At 43.1% G+C, this 23026-nt stretch overlaps 1 protein-coding gene across 1 annotated transcript in view; it reads left to right on the forward strand.

Annotated features, from left to right (window-relative positions):
• LOC124796047 (lutropin-choriogonadotropic hormone receptor-like) overlaps positions 1 to 9766 on the forward strand; it is a 503184-nt gene extending 493418 nt beyond the window's left edge. The window contains exon 16 of the mRNA XM_047260133.1: positions 9449 to 9766. Coding sequence (XP_047116089.1) covers positions 9449 to 9766 — 318 coding nt within the window. The remainder of the gene's footprint in view (positions 1 to 9448) is intronic.
• The last annotated feature ends 13260 nt before the right edge of the window (positions 9767 to 23026 follow it).

Consider the following 23026-nt stretch of genomic DNA (forward strand, 5'->3'; position numbering starts at 1 on the left):
AAGTGGAGTGGAGCTCGGTCTCGATAGCGTACTCTCCGAGACAGGTTGCTTTCCTAAGAGAAGTGACTTGACGGGAACTAGAAGTTTCAACTAACAGAGTCCCATTGCGCAGACGCTTCACAGATTTCAGTGTTCCTGCAATTCCCTCAAGACCCTTGTGGATGTAAAAGGGAGACACTCTCTCAAAGCTACCTTCCTTCCGTTTGACAATCAAAAACACATTCTGGATATCAGCATGTGCTCTCTTACGACAGTCTGATAAATCTCTGGTAACACCAGGCGCTGGAGGACTCGCAGCACGAAGTCGCTTTTTCGATTGGGTGTGTTTTCCTACCAGTGGCCCACCCAATCCACTGGTAGGGGGAAACGTAGAGGTCGAAGGGTCCATTGTGGTCCCACGAGCAGCTAGGGAACTAAAGGTCCGCTCAGACAGAGCCCCGCGTGCCTGAGTAAGCCTTATACAACTGGGGCGCGGCAGGTGCCCCAGAGGCTGCCCGCTTGCGACTGTTCCACCCCAACAGCCATGCATCTTATAGGCGCGCAGCACACCGTAAGATTGAGGGGTTTTTATAGAGGTTTACCTTCCTCGCAATCCAGGCGGTCAAGCCAAGATTACCATTCCCCGCAGCACACAACATTCCACCGCCGCGCTATGCGGTGGTCGCTGAAGCATGTCCGGGGTTTACGGTGACAGGAGACTGGCGGCGCTGACCAGTCCCCAGCTCAGGACCCCGGGGTCGCCAAGCCCGTACTCAGCAAATGAATGCTGAGCCTCTGGGGGGACTAACTATTTCTCGCCAATGCGACAGTCTGGCGTTAGTGAGGGCGCTGATTATGTGCGACAGTCTGTTTTCTTTCATTGTGGCTTATTTAGCTATTTGGTTCAAATGGTTCAAATGGCTCTGAGCACTATGGGACTTAAATTCTGAGGTCATAAGTCCCCTAGAACTTAGAACTACTTAAACCTAACTAACCTAAGGACATCACACATATCCATGCCCGAAGCAGGATTCGAACCTGCTACCGTAGCGGTCACGCGGTTCCAGACTGTAGCGCCTAGAACCGCTCGACCACTCCGGCCGGCATTTACCTATTTGATTTACAGTTGTTATATTATTCTGTGCACTCTCAAAGCTGTTTATTATTTATGTCATTATCTATAATATTCGCACTTGAGCATATGTCAATTACTGTGTTTTAACTCTTCCGCATTTCAACAGTCTAACTTTTGTCGTGTTTTATTTCATCGCTTTTTATTACGGTAATACCTTTTACACCTTATAAGCCCGTTACAGACTTTACCGATTATATCCCCGTTTATTTTACGTTGTTCAATTGATCATTGAAGAAAATGCGTATGTCAGCAGTTGTGACATCTGGTGAACTTGCCACACACACATTTTGTGGCTACCGTAAGGTAGTTTGTTTTGAACAGTAGTGCTGCTGACAAGATGACTCTTGCATATACTGTTATTTGTGTATATCTGACGACGCTGGTGCTGATTTTGTGTTTAATATTTGACGATGCCACTATAGCTCCAGTATATTAGAACATATTTCTATGAAACAGGTATGCCTCTTAAAGCACAAAAATGCGCACATATGTCAGTAGTATGTTTCATTATGGCCTATTTTATTGTTTTAAGCTATAGATAATCAGCTAGTGTATTTAAGTTTTTTGTTATATTTTGCTGCAGATCTGAATAATGTCATTATAGACCGAAACCGGTAGTCTGATGACAAAACATTTTTGACCATAGACGTAAAGTAAAATAAATTTAATCTTATGCGGAAGACAGGATACATCTTGTCCGACGATCAGTGTCATATTGTGGCAACAGCAGTAGCCCTTTCGAGACAGGCTCTGAAAAGTTCCTTCGTGTGGTCCCAAAAGAATATAATCAATTTGTTGCGTTGTGATATATGTAGCAGTTTCTTTCGATGAGGGAATTTCGCATGTCTCCACTTCGTCCCCCTTTTCCTCTCAGCGTCTAAATGAAACAGTACATTTTCATTCCTCGTGAAAATTCCCGCCGGCCACGGTGGTCGAGCGGTTCTAGGCGCTTCAGGTCGGAACCGTGCGACCGCTACGGTCGCAGGTTCGAATCCTGCCTCAGGCATGGGTGTGTGTGATGTCCTTAGGTTAGTTAGGTTTAAGTAGTTCTAAGTTCTAGGGGACTGATGACCTCAGATGTTAAGTCCTATAGTGCTCAGAGCCATTTGAACCATTTTTTTTCATTCCCAGGAGAATCCCTCTCGAAATTATGAAAAAACTGTCATATCCACGTTCTTCTTATTGTTCATCATGTCGCTTTCAGTTCGTACCGAATGTGTCGAGCAAATGCTTTTTGTATCTCAGTTGTCTAGTGTTTAAACAGTTGTTTTACCTATTTGTCTAATCATCTGTTCTTATATGGTGAAGTCTCAGTCGATCTGGGTAAGTTCTTCAGTGGCTGTTGCGTTTTCGTAGGTTTTGAAAGTTGACAGCCAGCCAGAAAGTGGTAGTTGCTTAGTTGATATCCGTTGCAGTTATTCCTTGTTTTGGCCCCTTTTTAACTTCAACGGATTAATATGAATCGACACTGCTGAACTATCAATGGACAATGCGGAATCGATCACTGATCTTCGGCGAAGTAAGTTGTCACGTTAGTGACCCATAGTGGCTTACTTGAAATAATCAGAAGCAAAAATTACTTATACTGAAGCACCAATACATGTGCCTAAGCAATTTCATTTTCCCGGTGCCCACAATTACCACACTACGATGAACTGTGCGTTGTTTTTGTGAGATAATTTAGTAAATTAATCAGTAAAGAGTGTACATCAGGTAGAGGCATATTAACGGCACCCAAGACGCTATCGCTCTGCCTGTTATCTACTGACAGCTTTCACAGTGATTTCATGGAGTTTGTCTTCATCTTGTTGTAATCTTACCTACACATTTACCATTCCCTGCATCTTTTAGAATCTCTTTTACGTAACAAAATTCTGTAGAACATTTTAAATACTTTCAGAGGTTTCTTCTCCATCATCTAACGTAAATCTGATCTCTACCAGATAACCTCTTATTAACAGTCATCGATTTAGGTTTACCTCGAAAACCCACATTTCGTCGTAGGAAGCTGTTTCATTCCAATGGACAATTCTTCTGATCTACGTTTCCCTCCTCCTGAATATTTATGTCATCATTGTACCCCTATATTGATTCTCTTAAACATTTAATAGTATTCTGAAATTCCCATTCATTTCCTTCATTAATCTTGGTCATGCTGAGCATCACAACTGACGCTACTGTTAATGATTTATGAAAACCACCTCATCTCTATTATTGAACATTTATTGGGTTACCGCCGGTTTCGTTTGTAGAGCATCTTCAAATTGACGAGTTGTCATAAAGCCATGACGCAAATGGTCTAGTTGTCGTATGTGACGTTAAAGACCAAATACAGAAACAGTGATCATGAACATTCCGCCTGCCGTCTGCCGGAAGTATGGCAAGCAGGCACGGCATACTGCGTACAGCGAACTCTACTGCATACACTTAAAATACTTTGAAAGGTTTACATTATGCACTGTGCAACGCCTTTCTCCCGCCAGGTGGTCGGAAAATGGTTATTATAATTGTTTTTGGATTTGGTCTTTGACATTACATACAACTTCTAGATCATTTGTGTCATGACTTTAGCACAGCTTGGCCACCTGAAAATGTTCTACAAATCAAACCGGTCGTAACGCAATAAATGTACAATAACGCAGCCGAGGTCGTTTTGCACTAATCATTAACTTCCTTGCGTGTTGGTAGTTTTAACCGTTGAATATGCTGTTTGAAGGCCTCTTGGGCGTGTAGCCAGATAGAGTTATCCTTGTAGAACGAATTTCGACGGTGTAACGTGCCATCATCATCAGGTTATTCTTGCTGGCTGACATCCTGGTCCTGTGAGTGTGATAGATACATCAGCCGCCTCCTTCCTCCACTGAGTTCGTGTATAGACTGCGCGGTCTGCTGGCCGCTGTGGTGGGAGTAACTGGCCCTGGCGATTCGACTTGCGGTCGTCTGTCTGCACTCCGCCTTCTTGTGCTCGTTGTTCAGTTTCCGTTGCGTTTGAAGAATTTTCAGTGCCTGAAACTACGCTTGACAAAGTTGAAATCCATTGTCCCTGTCGACTAGATTCTCATGTAGCCGGATTTCGATAGCCTCCGTATGCGCAAAGTCCTAATAATGGGATGTGTTTTGCAGAATTTTTGTCTCCTTGTATTTCATTTTGTGGTTTGTTTCAAGGTAATGTTCAGGAAACGCTGATTTTGTAGGCTACTGGAGATGGGTGTGGCTCTTGTGTTTCGCACACATTTCCTTAATTGCGCTAATCGTTTATCCGGCAATGCACTCCCACCCTGGCATGACATCTAAAATATTACAGAGTTCCAGAGTCCTAGGTCGTCTTTACTGCCCTAAACGGAATTTAGTCTTTGACGGTACATACATTTGATATTTCGCCGTCGTAAAATTCCACCGAGTTTTGCAGATACATTCCCCACGTCTGGAATGCAGGTTATTTTTTCCGGTTGGTCTTCATCGGGTGTTGGCTGTGGTGTGGTCTTTTGCTTGAACTCGCGTCGAATTTGGCAGTCGTTAAATGCTGTTTTCTGGAACACGTCGTTGAGGTGGTCCAGTTCCGGTTTTAGGCTTTCTTCGTCAGAGGTCACACAAGCTGTTTGGACCGGTGTGTTTAGCAGTCCTTACCTTTGTGACGGGTGATAACAATTGGACGTATGAAGCTACTAATCCGTGTGGCTTTTCATCCGATAGACGCTGTGTCCCGATGTCTCGTCCGGTTTTCTCCGCGCCAGAACATCTAAGAACGGTAGCTGACCATCTTGCTCCACCTTCATGGTGAACTGAATTTGGTCGTGGATAGATTGCATGTGTTGCAAGAAAACTTGTAGCTCATCTTTTTCGTGAAACCAAATGACGAACTCGTCGTCAACATTTCTGTAAATAACTCTCTGTTTTAATGGTGCTGAATCTACTACCTTTTCCACAACGTCTTCCTAGCACATATTGGCAACCACAGGTGACAGAGGAATACCCTTAGCTACGCCATCTATCTATTCGTAGTAATGTCTGTCAAAAAGAAAATATGTAGACGTGAGCACGTAATTGAAAAGTTTGTTGAATGAGGGCCCAAATTTCTTCCCGATAAGTTCCAGCACCTCCTTGAGTGAAGCTTTGGTGAAAAGTGACACAAACGTCGAAACTGTCCATGAGATCTGAGCTGGCCAATCTTAGTATCCATAGGCATTGCACGAACTGAGCCGAGCTCTTGATCTCGTACCCACATTTGCCAACCAACGAAACTCAAATCTAACGTCAACTGTTTCGCGAGTTAGTGTGTTAGCGCTCCTATTGTATACACTGTTGGGCTGTGAAATGTGCCCTCTTTGTGCGTCTATAGAAGCCGATAGAGCTTAGGTGGTACGGCAGATCGTGGCCGAAGTTTCGTGGCTGCCTGTACTGTGAAAGTAGTTCCAGGAAGTTCAGTCGTCTTGAGCTGCATTCGGCTGGTTGGATCTGACATCATCATCTTGTAAACCACCTCGTCTACGAGTTTGGACGTTTTCTCTTTGTAGTCTAATATTTCTATTAAAACGTTTATGTTGCCCTTATCCGTTCGGAGGACGACAATGTCTGGATCGTCACGCAGAGAACGCAGCGCGACTCGTTACTGTCTGGAGATGTTACGACTCTGGGGTGCAGTCGGTGCGAGAGTGCGATACGTTTCCTGCCGTATTTCCTCTGCTCTACCGGGTTCTTAAGTGGAGGGAACTTGTCCCTCTCCGCTGATGATTTCTGTGACAGGTAGTGCTGTTGGTGTTGGGGCAATGTTTAAGCCTTTGCCGGCCGATGTGGCCGAGCGGTTCTAGGCGCTACGGTCGCAGGTTCGAATCGACCTCGGGCATGGATGTATGTGATCTCGTTAGGTTAGCTAGGTTTAAGTAGTTCTAAGTTCTCGGGAACTGACGACCTCAGATGTTTAGTTCCATAGTGCTCAGAGCCATTTGAACCATTTGTTTAAACCTTTCTCAAGTACAGACAACACAGCCTCGTCGATCGTTTTCCCTGTAAGATTCATGACGATTCGTCTAGCCTCGTCTTTTGGCTCTTTTGGTGCTAGTCGCTTGAATTTTGAAGAATGTTTCTTAGATGAATTTCGCTGTGCCCCGTCTGCTTGCGTTAATATCCGAAAGTCCCACAAATATGTATATTGCGCGATTCTACCATCTGGCAGACACTGATAACGCTGTCTCACACGAGTATGCAAGATCTCATTGCCCATTACAGTAATCACTCAAGTTCCGATGCTGTTAGCGCATTTTATACAAAAAATTACAAAGCAATCATTGAATTATTATATGTATACTGTGCTTACACTAAGCTATCACTATACTGCTTACTGCTATTGACGCTTATGCCAGCTAAATTATAATCTGTACTACTGGAATGAAAGCTACTGCATGGAAGAATGCTACTGTTTCCTCAGCCACTAAATATACCTGTTGTTAATCTGCTGTTGGTAGCTTAGTATCTATTTGATTGCAACAGCACTTTTCAAACAACATTATTACCGAAATCTATAAATATAGATTCCTGTTAATATAATGTTTCCTACCACTTATGCGAATTAATTGTTAGTTTTTGAATCAAGGCATCCAGAAAATTTGTTGAAATATATATTTTTAATTTTGTTAAAGTGGTAAGCTATCCCAGTATCTTGCTTTGTGGTGGATAGCTGAATATCTTTCCACCAGATTATATCTACGTTTTGTACCTATACAAGGAACCCAGGTTTACATAAAAATTGCCCGCATCTCGTGGTCGTGCGGTAGCGTTCTCGCTTCCCACGCCCGGGTTCCCGGGTTCGATTCCCGGCGGGGTCAGGGATTTTCTCTGCCTCGTGATGGCTGGGTGTTGTCTGATGTCCTTAGGTTAGTTAGGTTTAAGTAGTTCTAAGTTCTAGGGGACTGATGACCATAGATGTTAAGTCCCATAGTGCTCAGAGACATTTGAACCATTTTTGAACATAAAAATTATTTTCCTGTGTTCTATTGCGAAAGTGGAATTCACAGTTTGGGTGAAACTGACTTCTCTTGTCAGCAACCAAAAATCATTAGGAAGAAACTGTTTAGGGAGTTGAGTGGAAGAATTTGAAGATCCTTTGGAAGCCTTCTGCTTGACCTATGGTTACCTGCTTTCCACAATATTTTTAATGCCGGCTTCTGCTAAAGCAACGCTCCATACACTTTAGGTCAATATCCTACAACAGAATTTCGTAAAACAAGAGAAAGAAAAATGTGCGAAATGAGTCAATACTCTTATGTTTAGGTCATAAGGTTAGGAGCTGTTCTAAGGGCAGAACATGTCGAACTGAATGTCTTTATTGGTTCATTTGTTGACCATTCTGTATTAACATGTTATTCAAATGGACCCCAAGGAATTTTACACGGTGTGTTGCATTCAGTATATGACCATCAGCTCCACTTCCAGTACTTAAAGGTCCTAATTACTTGTTTGAATCGCTTAATACACTCCTGGAAATGGAAAAAAGAACACATTGACACCGATGTGTCAGACCCACCATACTTGCTCCGGACACTGCGAGAGGGCTGTACAAGCAATGATCACACGCACGGCACAGCGGACACACCAGGAACCGCAGTGTTGGCCGTCGAATGGAGCTAGCTGCGCAGCATTTGTGCACCGCCGCCGTCAGTGTCAGCCAGTTTGCCGTGGCATACGGAGCTCCATCGCAGTCTTTAACACTGGTAGCATGCCGCGACAGCGTGGACGTGAACCGTATGTGCAGTTGACGGACATTGAGCGAGGGCGTATAGTGGGCATGCGGGAGGCTGGGTGGACGTACCGCCGAATTGCTCAACACGTGGGGCGTGAGGTCTCCACAGTACATCGATGTTGTCGCCAGTGGTCGGCGGAAGGTGCACGTGCCCGTCGACCTGGAACCGGACCGCAGCGACGCACGGATGCACGCCAAGACCGTAGGATCCTACGCAGTGCCGTAGGGGACCGCACCGCCACTTCCCAGCAATTTAGGGACACTGTTGCTCCTGGGGTATCGGCGAGGACCATTCGCAACCGTCTCCATGAAGCTGGGCTACGGTCCCGCACACCGTTAGGCCGTCTTCCGCTCACGCCCCAACATCGTGCAGCCCGCCTCCAGTGGTGTCGCGACAGGCGTGAATGGAGGGACAAATGGAGACGTGTCGTCTTCAGCGATGAGAGTCGCTTCTGCCTTGGTGCCAATGATGGTCGTATGCGTGTTTGGCGCCGTGCAGGTGAGCGCCACAATCAGGACTGCATACGACCGAGGCACACAGGGCCAACACCCGGCATCATGGTGTGGGGAGCGATCTCCTACACTGGCCGTACACCACTGGTGATCGTCGAGGAGACACTGAATAGTGCACGGTACATCCAAACCGTCATCGAACCCATCGTTCTACCATTCCTAGACCGGCAAGGGAACTTGCTGTTCCAACAGGACAATGCACGTCCGCATGTATCCCGTGCCACCCAACGTGCTCTAGAAGGTGTAAGTCAACTAGCCTGGCCAGCAAGATCTCCGGATCTGTCCCCCATTGAGCATGTTTGGGACTGGATGAAGCGTCGTCTCACGCGGTCTGCACGTCCAGCACGAACGCTGGTCCAACTGAGGCGCCAGGTGGAAATGGCATGGCAAGCCGTTCCACAGAACTACATCCAGCATCTCTACGATCGTCTCCATGGGAGAATAGCAGCCTGCATTGCTACGAAAGGTGGATATACACTGTACTAGTGCCGACATTGTGCATGCTCTGTTGCCTGTGTCTATGTGCCTGTGGTTGTGTCAGTGTGATCATGTGATGTATCTGACCCCAGGAATGTGTCAATAAAGTTTCCCCTTCCTGGGACAATGAATTCACGGTGTTCTTATTTCAATTTCCAGGGGTGTATAATTTTTTGTAACATTGAGATTTAAATGTTTGTTAGTTGTGAACCATTTGTAGGTATCATCTGAGAATGGTATCATCAGTTTTCATTTAGATTTCACCCCTGATAAGTGTCGAATAATCCTTCAAAGTCATTGGAAGATAAGTTATGTATGTCAAGAACAGTGGTGGTCCCAGTACTGAACCTTGTGGTCATGCTACATTCTCTCAGTTTAATGTCTGTGTCACAATCTGCCTTTGAGACCCAATTTTTTCTGCGTTGCTACCTACAGCAAAGTAGCGACAGCTCTATAAAAATTGTACATAAATTCTGGAGACATGGAAAACTCAACTTTTATAATTTAGACGTGTAAGAACTATGTAGTGATACATTGTCTTTATGCTGAGAACAGAGGAAGCTGTTATTAGTTGGCGCTGTGGGTGCTTAGCTGGGTATGGTGTGCAGGTGCTGCTGGTGTGCTTCTACCCACTGAACGCGTGCGCCAACCCCGTGCTGTATGCGCTGCTGTCACGGCAGTACCGGCGCGACCTGCTGCTGCTGCTCAGCCGGCATGGCCTGTGCGCGCAGCGGGCCGCCCGCTACAAGGGCGCCGCTGCTCCCACGCTCACCTCGGACGGCCCGGGCAAGGGTCTGTACGTCCAGCACCACCGCCACAACCAGCACTACCCCAACCACCTGCGGCTCGAGCTGCGATCGCCACCAAACAGGCGCTCCACCAGTGTCGACCAGCAGGCTGGAGAGAGCGCCAGCTCCTATCTGTAGGTGTTCTGGGCAAGGGCCAGTACATGTAGCACCAGCAGCAACACCCCAGCCACAAACGGCTCAAGCTGCACTCCCCACCTACCAGGCCCCCACCACCACTGTCGAACTGCAGGCTCGTGACGGCAAGAATTTCCTGTAGGTGACCTGCCGAGGACCTGTAAGAGCTGCACCAACGCCACAGCTAACTCCACCCCAACTTCCTGCAGTTGAAAATACGTTCGCAACCCACCAGGCACTATGTCAGTAGTGAATACCTGAAGTGTGTAGGCAGTTGCTGTTGGTGTGCTGCTACCTACAAGTTAAATCAATGGCTAAGCTTGGGGGTGGCATCTGTGAAACCAGGAAAAGGCTGCCTTTCAGATCTACCTGTCCAACCAGAGGCATAAAGATCAGCATGTTCAAGCCATTGTCGCTCAAAAAATGCTCAGAAACACATGTACACAGCACCAAATTTCTCACAGTGGGATACTGTATACACCTGATACTGACACTTACGATCAAAGGTCCACTCAGTGACTTAGTTGCCCTGAAATGGTATTGAACCCATGTCAGATCTACTCTTACCACACTAGTCTGCTCTGCAGCATTACTCGCCACTTGGCAATGGCTACCAATGGTGCCAGTTCCTGTGAGCAGCCAACGCATACAGACCTCAACAAGAACCTCCATCATGATTTACTGCATATCAAACACTGGACATTCATTTCCTCTACTTACTCTGCTGTATACAGATGCACGTTTGAGATGGATTATCAATGTTACTGTCCTTCTGTAAAACGAAGATGAAAACTATATTTTCTGAAACATTTCCCCAAATACTAAAAATGTAACGTAATAATTCTGTGCTTCCGATAGGAAGATGATTATCTTTGAAAAGGCACTGTGATGTTTTGAATGCTCCAGTAGTAGACTGATAATTGTCAACAGTCATTAGTTCCAAACAACGTACCATCACTACAAGGTCCTTCCTCATCTATCCTTAGCCTAATTGGCACTGATACAGACTATTAATTATTAGTGCAGATCTTTGGCTTGTAATGCATCATCACAAGGATCTTACTGAACTGTCAATATACATGGCATGTTAAAAAAATATTCCATATTTTTAGAGGATGGAACCGAGAAAAAGAAGTCCTGTAAACATGGGCTCTACAATGCTTACCTATGAGGTTCCTCGTCAGTACTATAAACACATCTCTTCTATTGAACAGGTGCTCGTAGCTCTTAAGCTATGCACTTTATAGCCCACGTTTACTGGAGTTAATTTTGTTTTGGTGGGCACTATCATCTCTCAAAATACGGAACACTTTTTTTAACACCATGTGTATCACTGATCCATCATCTTCCTTTTTCCTTGTTTCGTTACAGTTGCTGAAGAAAAGCTTACTAGCATTAGCTATCTACTCGGTATTTTCTACTGTGACTGTTTCCAATAGCTACTAAGTAAAAATAAAACGCTGTTAGAACCTCATTCGTGTGTTGTGACGCTTATACATTAAGTAAAAGGACCATTTGCTGATACTCCGTTCCATCTTTAATTTTGTCACCCTTACTGTCATTTGATTTTCTTTAATTATCCAGACTGATTTCACAATTTAGTGCGTGAGGAAATAACATCTATCGAAGAACAGTCCATAAATTAACTGAACCGTTAACCACTCGTGTTAGCAAATGAGTGAACTTCATGGATAACATGATGTGAAGAAAATTCTTGAAAAAGTGTTTTGGACGTTTACATTAATATATAACTTAGAAGTGCTTCTGTACCTACATATTTTCTCATTATCACTGTAGCTAATTGGCTACTTCGTGTTGCTGTATCTGTAATCCACGATTTACAATACATTTTTTGTGTAAATCAAGTTTCTGGGGAAAAGTAAACGCAATGTCAATAGTAGATAGAAAATTACATCAATTTAAAGTCATCTTCAAATTCGAATCCATTATAGTATATATTTTCACTTGGTACTGCTAACTTTCAAACAATTTTGATACAAATGAATATTAATACTTAATATATGTTGACTTCTGAGAACACAATGAGTAACTATATTGATGTGTCCCCACAGTGACTCACTCACAAGGATTCTTGACGATTTTTGGAAGGTTGATTCTTTGTAGTGAAGAACCTTAATAGAACCAGTGAAACTGAAGAAAAATTTACCCCCAAAAAAATCCATTCATTTCATTTTATCAGATGAAAGATATCTTGGTTTTCCGTTTTAAACGAGATTTGGAACCTGCTTGCTTACATAAAGCGTTAAAATGTCCTGATTAGTGTATGAAGTACAGAGAAAACACACTATATTTTTGAGGACATTAAACACTGGGGATTTATACTTTGCTCAATAAATGTTACTCTCTAGTGAATTTGTGCATAATTAATTTAATATGAGCTTTATTGTTTTTGACTCAGTGTCAGTCTTCTTACAAACAGATATTTTTCTGAAAAGTGCTTTCTAAAATCTCACTGCAAATAAATAGGAAGCGTTAATTTCTCCACGGACGATTGTAAAAGTGTGAGTAATACGATTTGAAAATTGACAAACTTTTCTGACATTCACTATCTTTGGAGTAAGATAAATAACTTATGAATAAGAATGTCTAAATATTTTCAACGGATAGATTGGTGTAGTTTAAAGATTGCAGAAGTACTGTGTAAGAATATGTTTGTACCTATTTTTCAATAAAGATTCAAATATAGGCAATACTGTATCTTAATTTATTATCTGGTAGTTACCCTGACGTACATGGCGGTTATTATTACTGCTGCATCTCCTCAGCACAGACTTCAGTAAACACCACAAGCATTGACAAGTTACATTGACTCATGGTCTAACAAAATATTACACAAATAATTGATGTTGTTATGGTATGCGCTAGACTGTACATCTATTGGTCAGTGATAGTTTTGTGCCTTTGTTATACAATTTAACGTGAAGGTTCAATCTTAATTTTGTACAAATTTCCATGAACATGACGGTTTTCAGCATTGTCATAAAAAATATTTGTCAAACAGGAAGTGCATACAGAGCAGTTGCTGTTGAATGAAAACGAGACATTATTTTAATGGAATGCAAATAAGATTACTGACAGCAGAAAGAACTTCGATGCATACCTTATAAAAATTTCACAGTGTCTCATTAAATGCAATACAGCCCTTTACATACGTTAGTCTGAGTGGGGCACGTTTGTACAATTCAAGTTAAAGGAAAACAACAGATACCGCCAGATGGCACGACTTCAAAATAGAATAGCATGTATGTAAGATCACACATTACATGGCATTGTTAAATATTAATTTCATGGCTTTTAAGATACAAATACAAGACATGTAGTTATATGTATGATGTAACCCAATGTTAATACCATATAGACGTTGATTGAATTAATAGAGTGAAATGAAGTTCATTAGAAATATAACAGAAAGAACAGTGCAAGCCACATTAGCCCAAACAATAATTATCTGTGTTATATATCGATATAATTTTATTGTTGGATTATACAGTGCAGATAATTAGAAGTGAACAATGGAACAACAGATGAAAGGGTGCATGATGGTACCAAACTAAACAGAACAGATGAGACTAAAAGAAAATAAATGGGCGAGTTTGTATATGTCGTTTGGCTTCTGACACGTTCTATGCAATCCACCATGAATTCCTCTCCTGTACAAACCTCGATATCTCAAAGTTACACTTGCATCATATGAACTCAATTATTAGTCGGATACGTTCCAATTGTTCTCTCTCCATATATTAGCTGTTCCAAATATCATGAGTTGTTTATGTCTTAACACATGTTCTATCATTCTGTTCCTTCTCCTTTTAGTGTTTTCTATATGTTTCTCAGTTCAATGATTCTCTGGAGAAACTTCTCATATTTTCAGTATTTCTCTGTACTACCACATTCCAAGCCCTTCACTTTATTTCCTATTTTCACGCAGTCTACAATATTGTGCGCCAAACGTACATTTTCCGAAATGTCCTCTTCAAGTTAATATTGATGTTATATATTATTAGCCATTGTTTCGCCAGGAATGCTTCTTTGTTCATTCTAGCCTGCTTCCTACGTCTTCCTTGTTTTGTCCGTCATGTGTTGTTTCGCTCCCTCACTTTATCTACTTCTTGGTCAAAAATTTTGAAGTTTTTCGCTAATCTCATTTCTGTTATTTCTCACTGTTTTCATCTTTCTTAGGATTACTTTCAAGGTGTTTGCTCATTAGATCATTCAACTGAACAGATCCTTCATTTCTGCCTTAACTTTACTTAGATTATCAATGCCACCAGTGAATCATATCTCTGATATTATTTCACCTTGAAATTTACTCCCACTCCTGAAACTTTCTCTTATTTCCGTCACTGTCACTTTGATGTATAGACTGAACAGTAGGCTGGAGCAGCTGCATCCCTGTCTTATATCCTTTCTAATGCGTGCACTTCCACCTTGCCCTTATAGTCTTACTTTTACATCCTAGTTCTAGCACAAATTATGCGTTGCCGATAGTGATATTTTCATTTTCCTGCACAGTGTGCGTTTTTATGAAACACTGTGTGCCACACCGAGACTCTAACAAGGGGCCTTTGTCTTTCGCTAGCAAGTGCTCTCCAAGCAGGACTCACGACCTGTCCCCACATCTTTAGTTCTACCTATAACTCGTCTCCTGCCCTCCAAACTACATAGTCGTTCTCGTGCCAAACTTGCAGGACTGGCACTCCTGGATGAAATGATACTGTGGAGACACAGATTAGCCACAGCCTGGGGGATGTTTCCAGAGTGCAATTTTCACTCTGCAGCCAAGTGTGCGCTGAGATGAAAGTTCGTGGCATCATCAGACGAGTTATTGGCGGAAGTAAGGCTGTGGGAACGGACGGTTAGTCGTGAGCCGTGTGTGGCTCGTGTTTGTGCCATATCTCATTTGACATCCTGTTTTTACTGTACTACCACCTCGTTATGTTAATTTCAATTACTGGTGTTACTGAGTTTCCACCTTGCCTGCCCGTGAGCGGCAGCAGCGGCGCTTATCGATATAAGAACTGGCGTATTATCTTTGCTGACTGCCATTACTTGCCGGTTGTTGTGTGTCTGGAGTTAGTTGGGACCTGCCAGTGAGTTGGGACGCCCTAACAGTGCAGTTCGGACCTGGCAGTGTTTGACAGGACACGGCAGAAGTTCAGTTGAGGCACGGCCGCAGTGACGTCCGGGCAGCCATGACTCGCCCGACTGTTCGTTGTCGGTCGGTCGTCTTGTCGGACGATGTGTATGTTGGATGGCGATGGCTTGTTGGTTGCCTGCGTGTACCGACTCGTGATTCGTCCTTGATATTGCACAGTTGCTGCCGTTAGTATTGTCTAGTCCTTCGTGCAAGTGTTCGTAAAACTGTGTGTAGCTTGTGACGTCGACTGCTCAGTTATGTTAGTGCTGTCACCGTGGTCATCTGTGGCAGTCGGTCGGTTGGTGTGGATCAGCCAGCAAATCTCTGCGGCTTGGCGCAGTGGGCCAGGCCTGCTGGCGGTCTCTGTGCAGTGTCGGAGTGTGTGGGAACTGTTCTGATTGCTACGAGGTTTGTGGCTCACCGACCCAGGACATCACAGTTGAGTGGTGATTTAATTACCGAAGCCAGTCCGTTCACATTCTGCCGTTGGGCTTCATCGTTGGCTGTTGGGGATATTCCCATGAGCAACAGTGAGTGTTCAAGTTGGCGAAAGTTTGGCCACCATCCGGTGGAGTTTAACTGCATTTTGGTTATTTGAAGTCCAAGTGCGCCAACGAAATTTTCTGCCTTGTGTCCAAGAGCGTTCCGGTTACCTGCCCTGGCCGCTGACATAAAATTCAGGCAGTGTCCTTTCCTCACCGTGCTGTCACGTGTTTGTAGTTTTGACAGCTTATGCATACTTGGTTGTGGACAGCTTCGCCTTTTACGTTTTGGCATTGGAGTTCCTTGTGTACTGGTCAGGTGGAAAGCAAGTCGTCTTGTCGGTGGGTCCGTTGATTGTCTCTTGGTTGGATTGCCGGCGGATTGGATACAGTTGGGCCGACTACTTGTCTCTCCTAAGCGAACGTTAATATTTCAAGTGCAGACCGACCTCTGGAAACTTCTGAGCGCCGCTGGCTGTACTGCCTTTTCTTATTGGTGTTTGACTGTGTATTTTAATGGCTCATAGCCGATGGTTTGAATTTGTATCCTTTTAGTTGGGATTTCAATAATGGGCCTTCAGCCGTTTTAAAATTGAAAGCTCCTTTCTTGTCAAGTCTTGCATTATTTGGATAAAGCTTTGGGGCTTCTGCCTTTTGAAAATTCATTGTGGTTGTATTTTTTAATCATGGGCTTTCAGCCATCTTAATATTAAAATTCCTTACTTGTTAAGCCTTGTTTGGGCCTTCAGCCTCACTTAAAATACTTTTGGCTAAAGCTTTGGGCCTTCTGCCTTTTGAAATTTTTTTGTAGTTGTGTTTCTCAATCATGGGCCTTCATCTGTCTTAAAATTAAAATTCGATACTTGCTAAGTCTTAGATTGTTCGGGCCTTCAGCCTCATTTAAAATATTTTTTTCTGGATAAAGCCTTGGGCATTCTGCATTTTGAAAATTTATTGTAGTTGTGTTTTAAATCATGGGCCTTCAGCCGTTTTAAAAATTAAAGAGGTTGTGCCCTTAAGCCATATGACTGTGTAACTTATTCAGTCGATAGTTAAGGTCGGAAATTTGCGCTGTAATGTTTAGGCAGCTAAATAAAGTTATATGTGTTCGAGTGTAACTGACAGGCGCTCATTTTTTCTACTTTCCACTATTCCAACTACCTGACCTGTCTTGTGGGTTTAGCAAGTTCCTGGTAGTAACAGTCGAGTTATTTGTGGAAGTAAGGCTGTGGGAACGGATGGTGAGTCGTGCATGGATAGCTCAGCTGACAGAAGACATACTTACAAAAAGCAAAGGTCCCGAGTCAGAGTCTCCGTCCAGCACACAGTTTTATTCTGCGAGGAAGTTTTGCATATTTCTATTCTCGAGATAATTTTAAACATCTTGCACTATTTTACGTTGTCGAATGCTTTTTCTGGGTCGATAAATCCTATGATGAGGTCTTGAGTATTCTTAGCTCTTAATTCCATTATCAAGAGCAACGTCATGGCTGATTCTCTTGGGCCTATACCTTCTCTAAAACCAAACGGATCGGCATTTAAGAAACTATCAATTTTATTTTCCATTCTTCTGTATTTCTGGTCGACTTCTTGGATGCATGAACTGTTAAGTTATCGCACTTATGTGCCACTTCTGTCTTTGGTATTGCATGGAATATATTTTTCCGAAAGTGTTGTGGCAAAGCCTGTATCTCCAGATTCATAGTTTCCATAAAACAGTTTCAAAGTCGTTCGGTGACCACATTCTCCATATTTAGAAATTCCGAATAAATTTATCTACGCCTCGCGCTTTATTTGCTGTAAAGGCTTCCAAACCTCTGTTAAATTCGGACTCAAATAATGGACCTGCTAGATCTTCCACATCGAATCCTATTTCCTCTTCTAGCATATTAGGTATTTCCTCAACTTTGTATAGGTCTCCAATTTACTCATTCCAACAGCCTACTCTGTCCTCCTCTTTTAACAGAGGGATTCCTCTGCACTCTACTTATTAACTTCTTTGCATCTAATTTCACCGAAGTTTGTTTTGGTTTTTCTACGTACTGCTTAAGTCCTTCCGTTTGTTTTTTCGACTTCATCACATTTTTCATTCAGTCATTCCGTTCTTGCCTCTCTACACCTCCGCGCCGGCCGAAGTGGCCGTGCGGTTAAAGGCGCTGCAGTCTGGAACTGCAAGACCGCTACGGTCGCAGGTTCGAATCCTGCCTCGGGCATGGCTGTTTGAGATGTCTTTAGGTTAGTTAGGTTTAACTAGTTCTAAGTTCTAGGGGACTAATGACCTCAGCAGTTGAGTCCCATAGTGCTCAGAGCCATTTGAACCATTTCTCTACACCTCCTATTTATTTCATTCCTTTGTGACATGTATCTCTGTTATCCTGTCTTTCACTGAACGTTTTTGCACTGCCTTCTTTCGTCGATCAATTGATTTCTTTACAAATGACAGAGCATAGCAATCAGCCGTCCTTTTTTGCAGGTTTTATTTGGAAAATCTAGATTTCGGCTATGCCTAGCCATTATCAATGCATTATTTCACAGCATCAGTGCATGTCAGTGCCCTGTTGTTCGGGCGTCTGTTCAGTTCATCCTGTAGACTGGAAACAACTGTGACAGACGCCCGAACAACAGGGAACTGACATGCATTGATAATGGTTAAGACTAGCCTAAATCTATATTTGCCAAATAAAACCGGCAATAAAAGACAACTGATTGCTGTGCTCTGTCATTTGTGAATCGTATCACAGTCGCTGAGTTGACCCGTCTTCCTAGTGGAAAGTAACCTGGTGAATTGATTTCTTTTTATATCAAAGGTTTCTTCGCAGTCGTGTTGATTATAAATATATTTGTCGCCCCAGTGTCTGTGATTATCCTATTTAGTAATGCCCATTCTTCTTCATCCTAAGTAAGTTCAAAAAAATAATATAGGTGATGAAAACAATCAGGATGGACGGTAGAGAATATAGTGGAGGAGAGAAGAAACTTAACGTGCAATTTCGAACCTCGGACGCTGAATTGTCACACTGCGGAACACTGGCTCTCAAGAAGATGCAGGAAGATGCCGACGAAAGATACGCCATCCTCTGCAAAGCAGATCGTTACTGGTGTCAAAATGCCTATTTCAGTAGGATCCATTTCGTTAATTCAACAAGCGTTGCGACAGTTTCAGTTGCAATTAGTTCATAATAATAAGAATACTATCTTTGGGATGTTATGAGACGAAAGGCGATAAAACAGAATTCACAGTAGAACCAACGTAGCAAACAGATGCGCACACACAAACAGAAATACGAAAATAACGTAATGTCAGGTCTAAAACGTAGACCAAAAGTTGTGGTAAGAATTAAAACAGTATAGCAAATAGTGTGCCTGGCTGATAACTGAAACTCGTAAAAAGGATGAGCCAGCCACTCTGGAGCACACAAAAATCTTCATCGGAGTGCAGACATTTCATAAACCTTCAGAACCTTCGTCACACTCGTCTCGACATCAGTTAGAGTGCAGGTCCCCAACGAAATTCGCCTCCAGCCTCTCAGCAAAATATAAAATCCACTCAGCTAAAATATGGCCCACAGTAAGTTGTGCGCCACACGCATTGCAGAATGTAGGGTCCTCTCGCCAGAGTAAAAAGCCATCCATTAGGGAATAGTGCCTCATTCAGAGGCGAGTCAGGACCAATTCATCCCGCCGGAGTGGCTGGCTTGTAGAACGCCATGACCGCAGTGTAGGGTTCATCAACCGCGTCACTGCCAGTGTTTCACAGGCCTGCCGCACCATGAGGAACCGTGGCCTAATGTGAAGTGGCTACTCACTAGCTTCAGGGTCGAGGCTAGGTACGAATGTCGTTTTAAAGCAGTGGTTCCCAACCTGTGGGTAGTTACCCCTGTGAGGTAAAGTGAAATTTTCTGAGGGGTAAAAACTAAATAATTCGATTCTGCTTCAGTCACGAAACTAAGTTGTCTTCAGAGCAATTACTATTATAACAATTTTGTAAGACTAATACTATGCCAGCCGGGGTGGCCAAGCGGTTCTGGGCGCTACAGTCTGGAACCGCACGACCGCTACGGTCGCAGATTCGAAACCTGCCTCGGGCATGGATGTGTGTGATGTCCTTAGGTTAGTTAGGTTTAAGTAGTTCTAAGTTCTAGGGGACTGATGACCTCAGAAGTTAAGTCCCATAGTGCTCAGAGCCATTTGAACTAATACTATAGTTTTAAACATGGTTGTTGCCCAGCAAACGTATACTAGTTTCAACATAGTATTATACAGCAAATCCGTAGCTAATAACTCTTAGGTACATTGACTTACGTTTAAACAAGTACTAAGGGTGTCTTCATCAGAATGAAATTTTGATAAAACGTAAAATTACAAGTACTCGTAGAACGCTCCTTTTCTGCTCACAAAAATGTTTTGGGTGCTAGAAGACACTACGTTACTACCGAATTTTTGGAACAGTACTTCGTCCGAACTTTTGGAAGAGTACTTCGTCGTTTATGTTCACATTAGTATAAAAATGTAAAATAAATTGTAAATGATGCTTTGGTCCAACGGTATTAATTAAAAGTTAGTGCTGTTCAAAAAAATTCATGATTGTGTCTTTTTTTTTTTTTTTTTTTTTTTTTTTTTTTTTTTTTAAATGAAATATTACAGAGTTTTTGAGCGTGCCCGTCTGCATGCGAAATATCTCGAAGTTGGACCTGTACACATCGATTGTTTCGCTACGACTCACTCACTTCGCATCCGTTCTTTAAGCTACGTTACCCTAGCTGCGGGAATTTGTCGCAGCGCGCTGCAGAATACGCTTGCGTCTTCCGCTGTGCGATGCGGGTCGCAAGGTTCTACGTCGAACCTTTTCCTAGGCGTTCGGCGCGATGCGGTCAGAACCTAAAAAATAAAATTTATTTCTTTAGAATTTGGAAACTGCACCTGACGGAGTGATACGGGAATTACCTCCTCATACCTTTTTTTTAACTCAACGAAAATTTTGTGCTATTGAAATAGATAAGTACACTACTGGCCATTAAAATTGCTACACCAAGAAGAAATGCAGATGATAAACGGGTATTCATTGGACAAATATATTATACTAGAACCGACATGTGATTACATTTTCACGCAATTCGGGTGCATAGACCCTGAGAAATCAGTACCCAGAACAGCCACCTCTGGCCGTAATAACGGCCTGGGCATCGAGTCAAACAGAGCTTGGATGGCGTGTACAAGTACAGCTGCCCATGCAGCTTCAGCACGATACCACATTTCATCATGGGTATTGTGACAAGTCAGTTGCTCGGCCACCATTGACCAGACGCTTTCAGTTGGTGAGAGATCTGAAGACTGAGTTGGCCGGGGCAGCAGTTGAACATTTTCTGTATCCAGAAAGGCCCGTACAGGACCTGCAACATGCGGTCGTTCATTATCCTGCTGAAATGTAGGGCTTCGCAGGGATCGAATGAAGGGTAGAGCTACGGGTCGTAATACATCTGAAATGTAACGTCCACTGTTCAAAGTGCCGTCAATGCGAACAAGAGGTGACCGAAACGTGTAACCAATGGCACCCCATACCATCACGCCGAGTGATACGCCAGTATGGCGATGACGAATACACGCTTGCAAAGTGTGTTCACCGCGATATCGCCAAACACGGATGCGACCATCATGATGCTGTAAACAGAAACTGGATTCATCCGAAAAAATGACGTTTTGCCATTCGTGTACCCAGGTTCGTCGTTGAGTACACCATCGCAGGCGTTTCTGTCTGTGATGCAGCGTCAAGGGTACCGGCAGCCATGGTCTCCGAGCTGATAGTGCATGCTGCTGCAGACGTAGTCGAACTGTTCGTGCAGATGGTTGTTGTCTTGCAAACGTCCCCATCTGTTGACTCAGGGATCGAGACGTGGCTGCACGATCCGTTACACCCATGCGGATAAGATGCCTGTCATCTCGACTGCTACTGATATGAGGCCATTGGGATCCAGTACGGCGTCCCGTGTTACCCTCCTGAACCCACCGATTCCATATTCTGCTAACAGTCATTGGATCTCGACCAATGCGAACATCAGTGTCGCGATACGATAAACCGCAATCGCGATAGGCTACAATCCGACCTTTATCAACGTCGGAAACGTGATGGTATGCATTTCTCCTCCTTACACGAGGCATCACAACAACGTTTCACCAGGCAACGCCGGTTAACTGCTGTTTGTGTATGAGAAATCGGTTGGAAACTCTCCTCATGTCAGCACGTTGTATGTGGCACCATCGGCGCCAAACTTGTGTGAATGCTCTGAAAAGCCAGTTATTTGCATATCACAGCATCTTCTTCCTGTCTGTCAAGTTTCGCGTCTGTAGCACATCTTCGTGGTGTAGCAATTATAATGGCCAGTAATGTATATGAAATGAATCTACATTGCGTAAAAATTACATACCGACAATTGGCGTAAACTTTCTGGAAGAAATACTCACTGAACTCAAGGGCAGCATTATGTTGACGAAACTACAGACACTTGTGGCCGTTAAACTGGAAATTTAATTGTTGGTGCTTTAAAACAAGAGCCTTCTTCCTCCTATTTAGCTTCCTGCAAAGAAATTGAAAAAGTAAATCATTCTATGATCGCAAGATTTGTGAATGAGGGTATTTAGAAAAATATTTCCAGAATCTTCAGCGGGTGTTTGTGCTTATTTCAGATGGTGCTCTCTATCTGATCAAAGCAGGAAAATCCCTCCGAGTATTTTATCCCTGTTTGATTCACGTGACGTGCTTTGCTCATGGAATATATCGCCTTGCTGAAGAAGTACTTTCCACGTTTGTGAATGTGGTTTATTTAGATTTGCTTGTATTCACAAACGTGGAACGTACTTCTTCAGCAACGCAATGTACTCCATGAGCAAAGCACGTCACATGAATCAATTTCTTCCAGAAATAAACTGTTTCTTAAGGTTCCTGTTCGTATCAAGAGCCACAAGGAAAAACTACCAAATGTCCCTTTACCTCGCGTACCAGTGATAACTCGTTGGGGTACGTAGGTCAACGCTGAATTGTTTTACAATGTTTATTTCGAGGCCACTAGAGGGGTCGTAGACGACTTACATAATGGAGAGGCTTTGGCAATTTGGCAGTGCAAGGCAGCTTTTAATGATTCCAGTATTAAAAATGACATTGGTGTGTTTAGGACTCATTTTTCCCATATACTTGCAAGTATTAAAAAGCTTGAAACTCAGGATTTGGCGTTGAATGAATCTGTTCAGTTAGTGAATAGAATTATTCTAGTGAACTCCTCATTGCTGGGGGTATTCCCAGGAAAACTTGCAGAAAAGCTTGTGAACTTTTTAAACAATAACCCAGGTTTTATACAATGTACCAGGTTTTATTAATGGGACGGGTGACCTTTTACCAGAAGAAATAAATGCCAACATAGCACCCGAATTCAAATACTGCCAAGTTATCTCAATTGATGTACTCGTAGAACGCTCCTTTTCTGCTTATAAAAATGTTTTGGGTGATAGAAGACACTACCTTACTACCAAACTTTTGGAACAGTACTTCGTCGTTTATGTTCACAATAGTAGAAAAATGTAAAATATATCGTAAATGATGCTTTGGTCCAACGGTATTAATTAAAAGTTAAT

The sequence above is a fragment of the Schistocerca piceifrons genome, chromosome 4 (assembly GCF_021461385.2).
Source record: "Schistocerca piceifrons isolate TAMUIC-IGC-003096 chromosome 4, iqSchPice1.1, whole genome shotgun sequence".
Lineage (NCBI taxonomy): Eukaryota > Metazoa > Arthropoda > Insecta > Orthoptera > Acrididae > Schistocerca > Schistocerca piceifrons.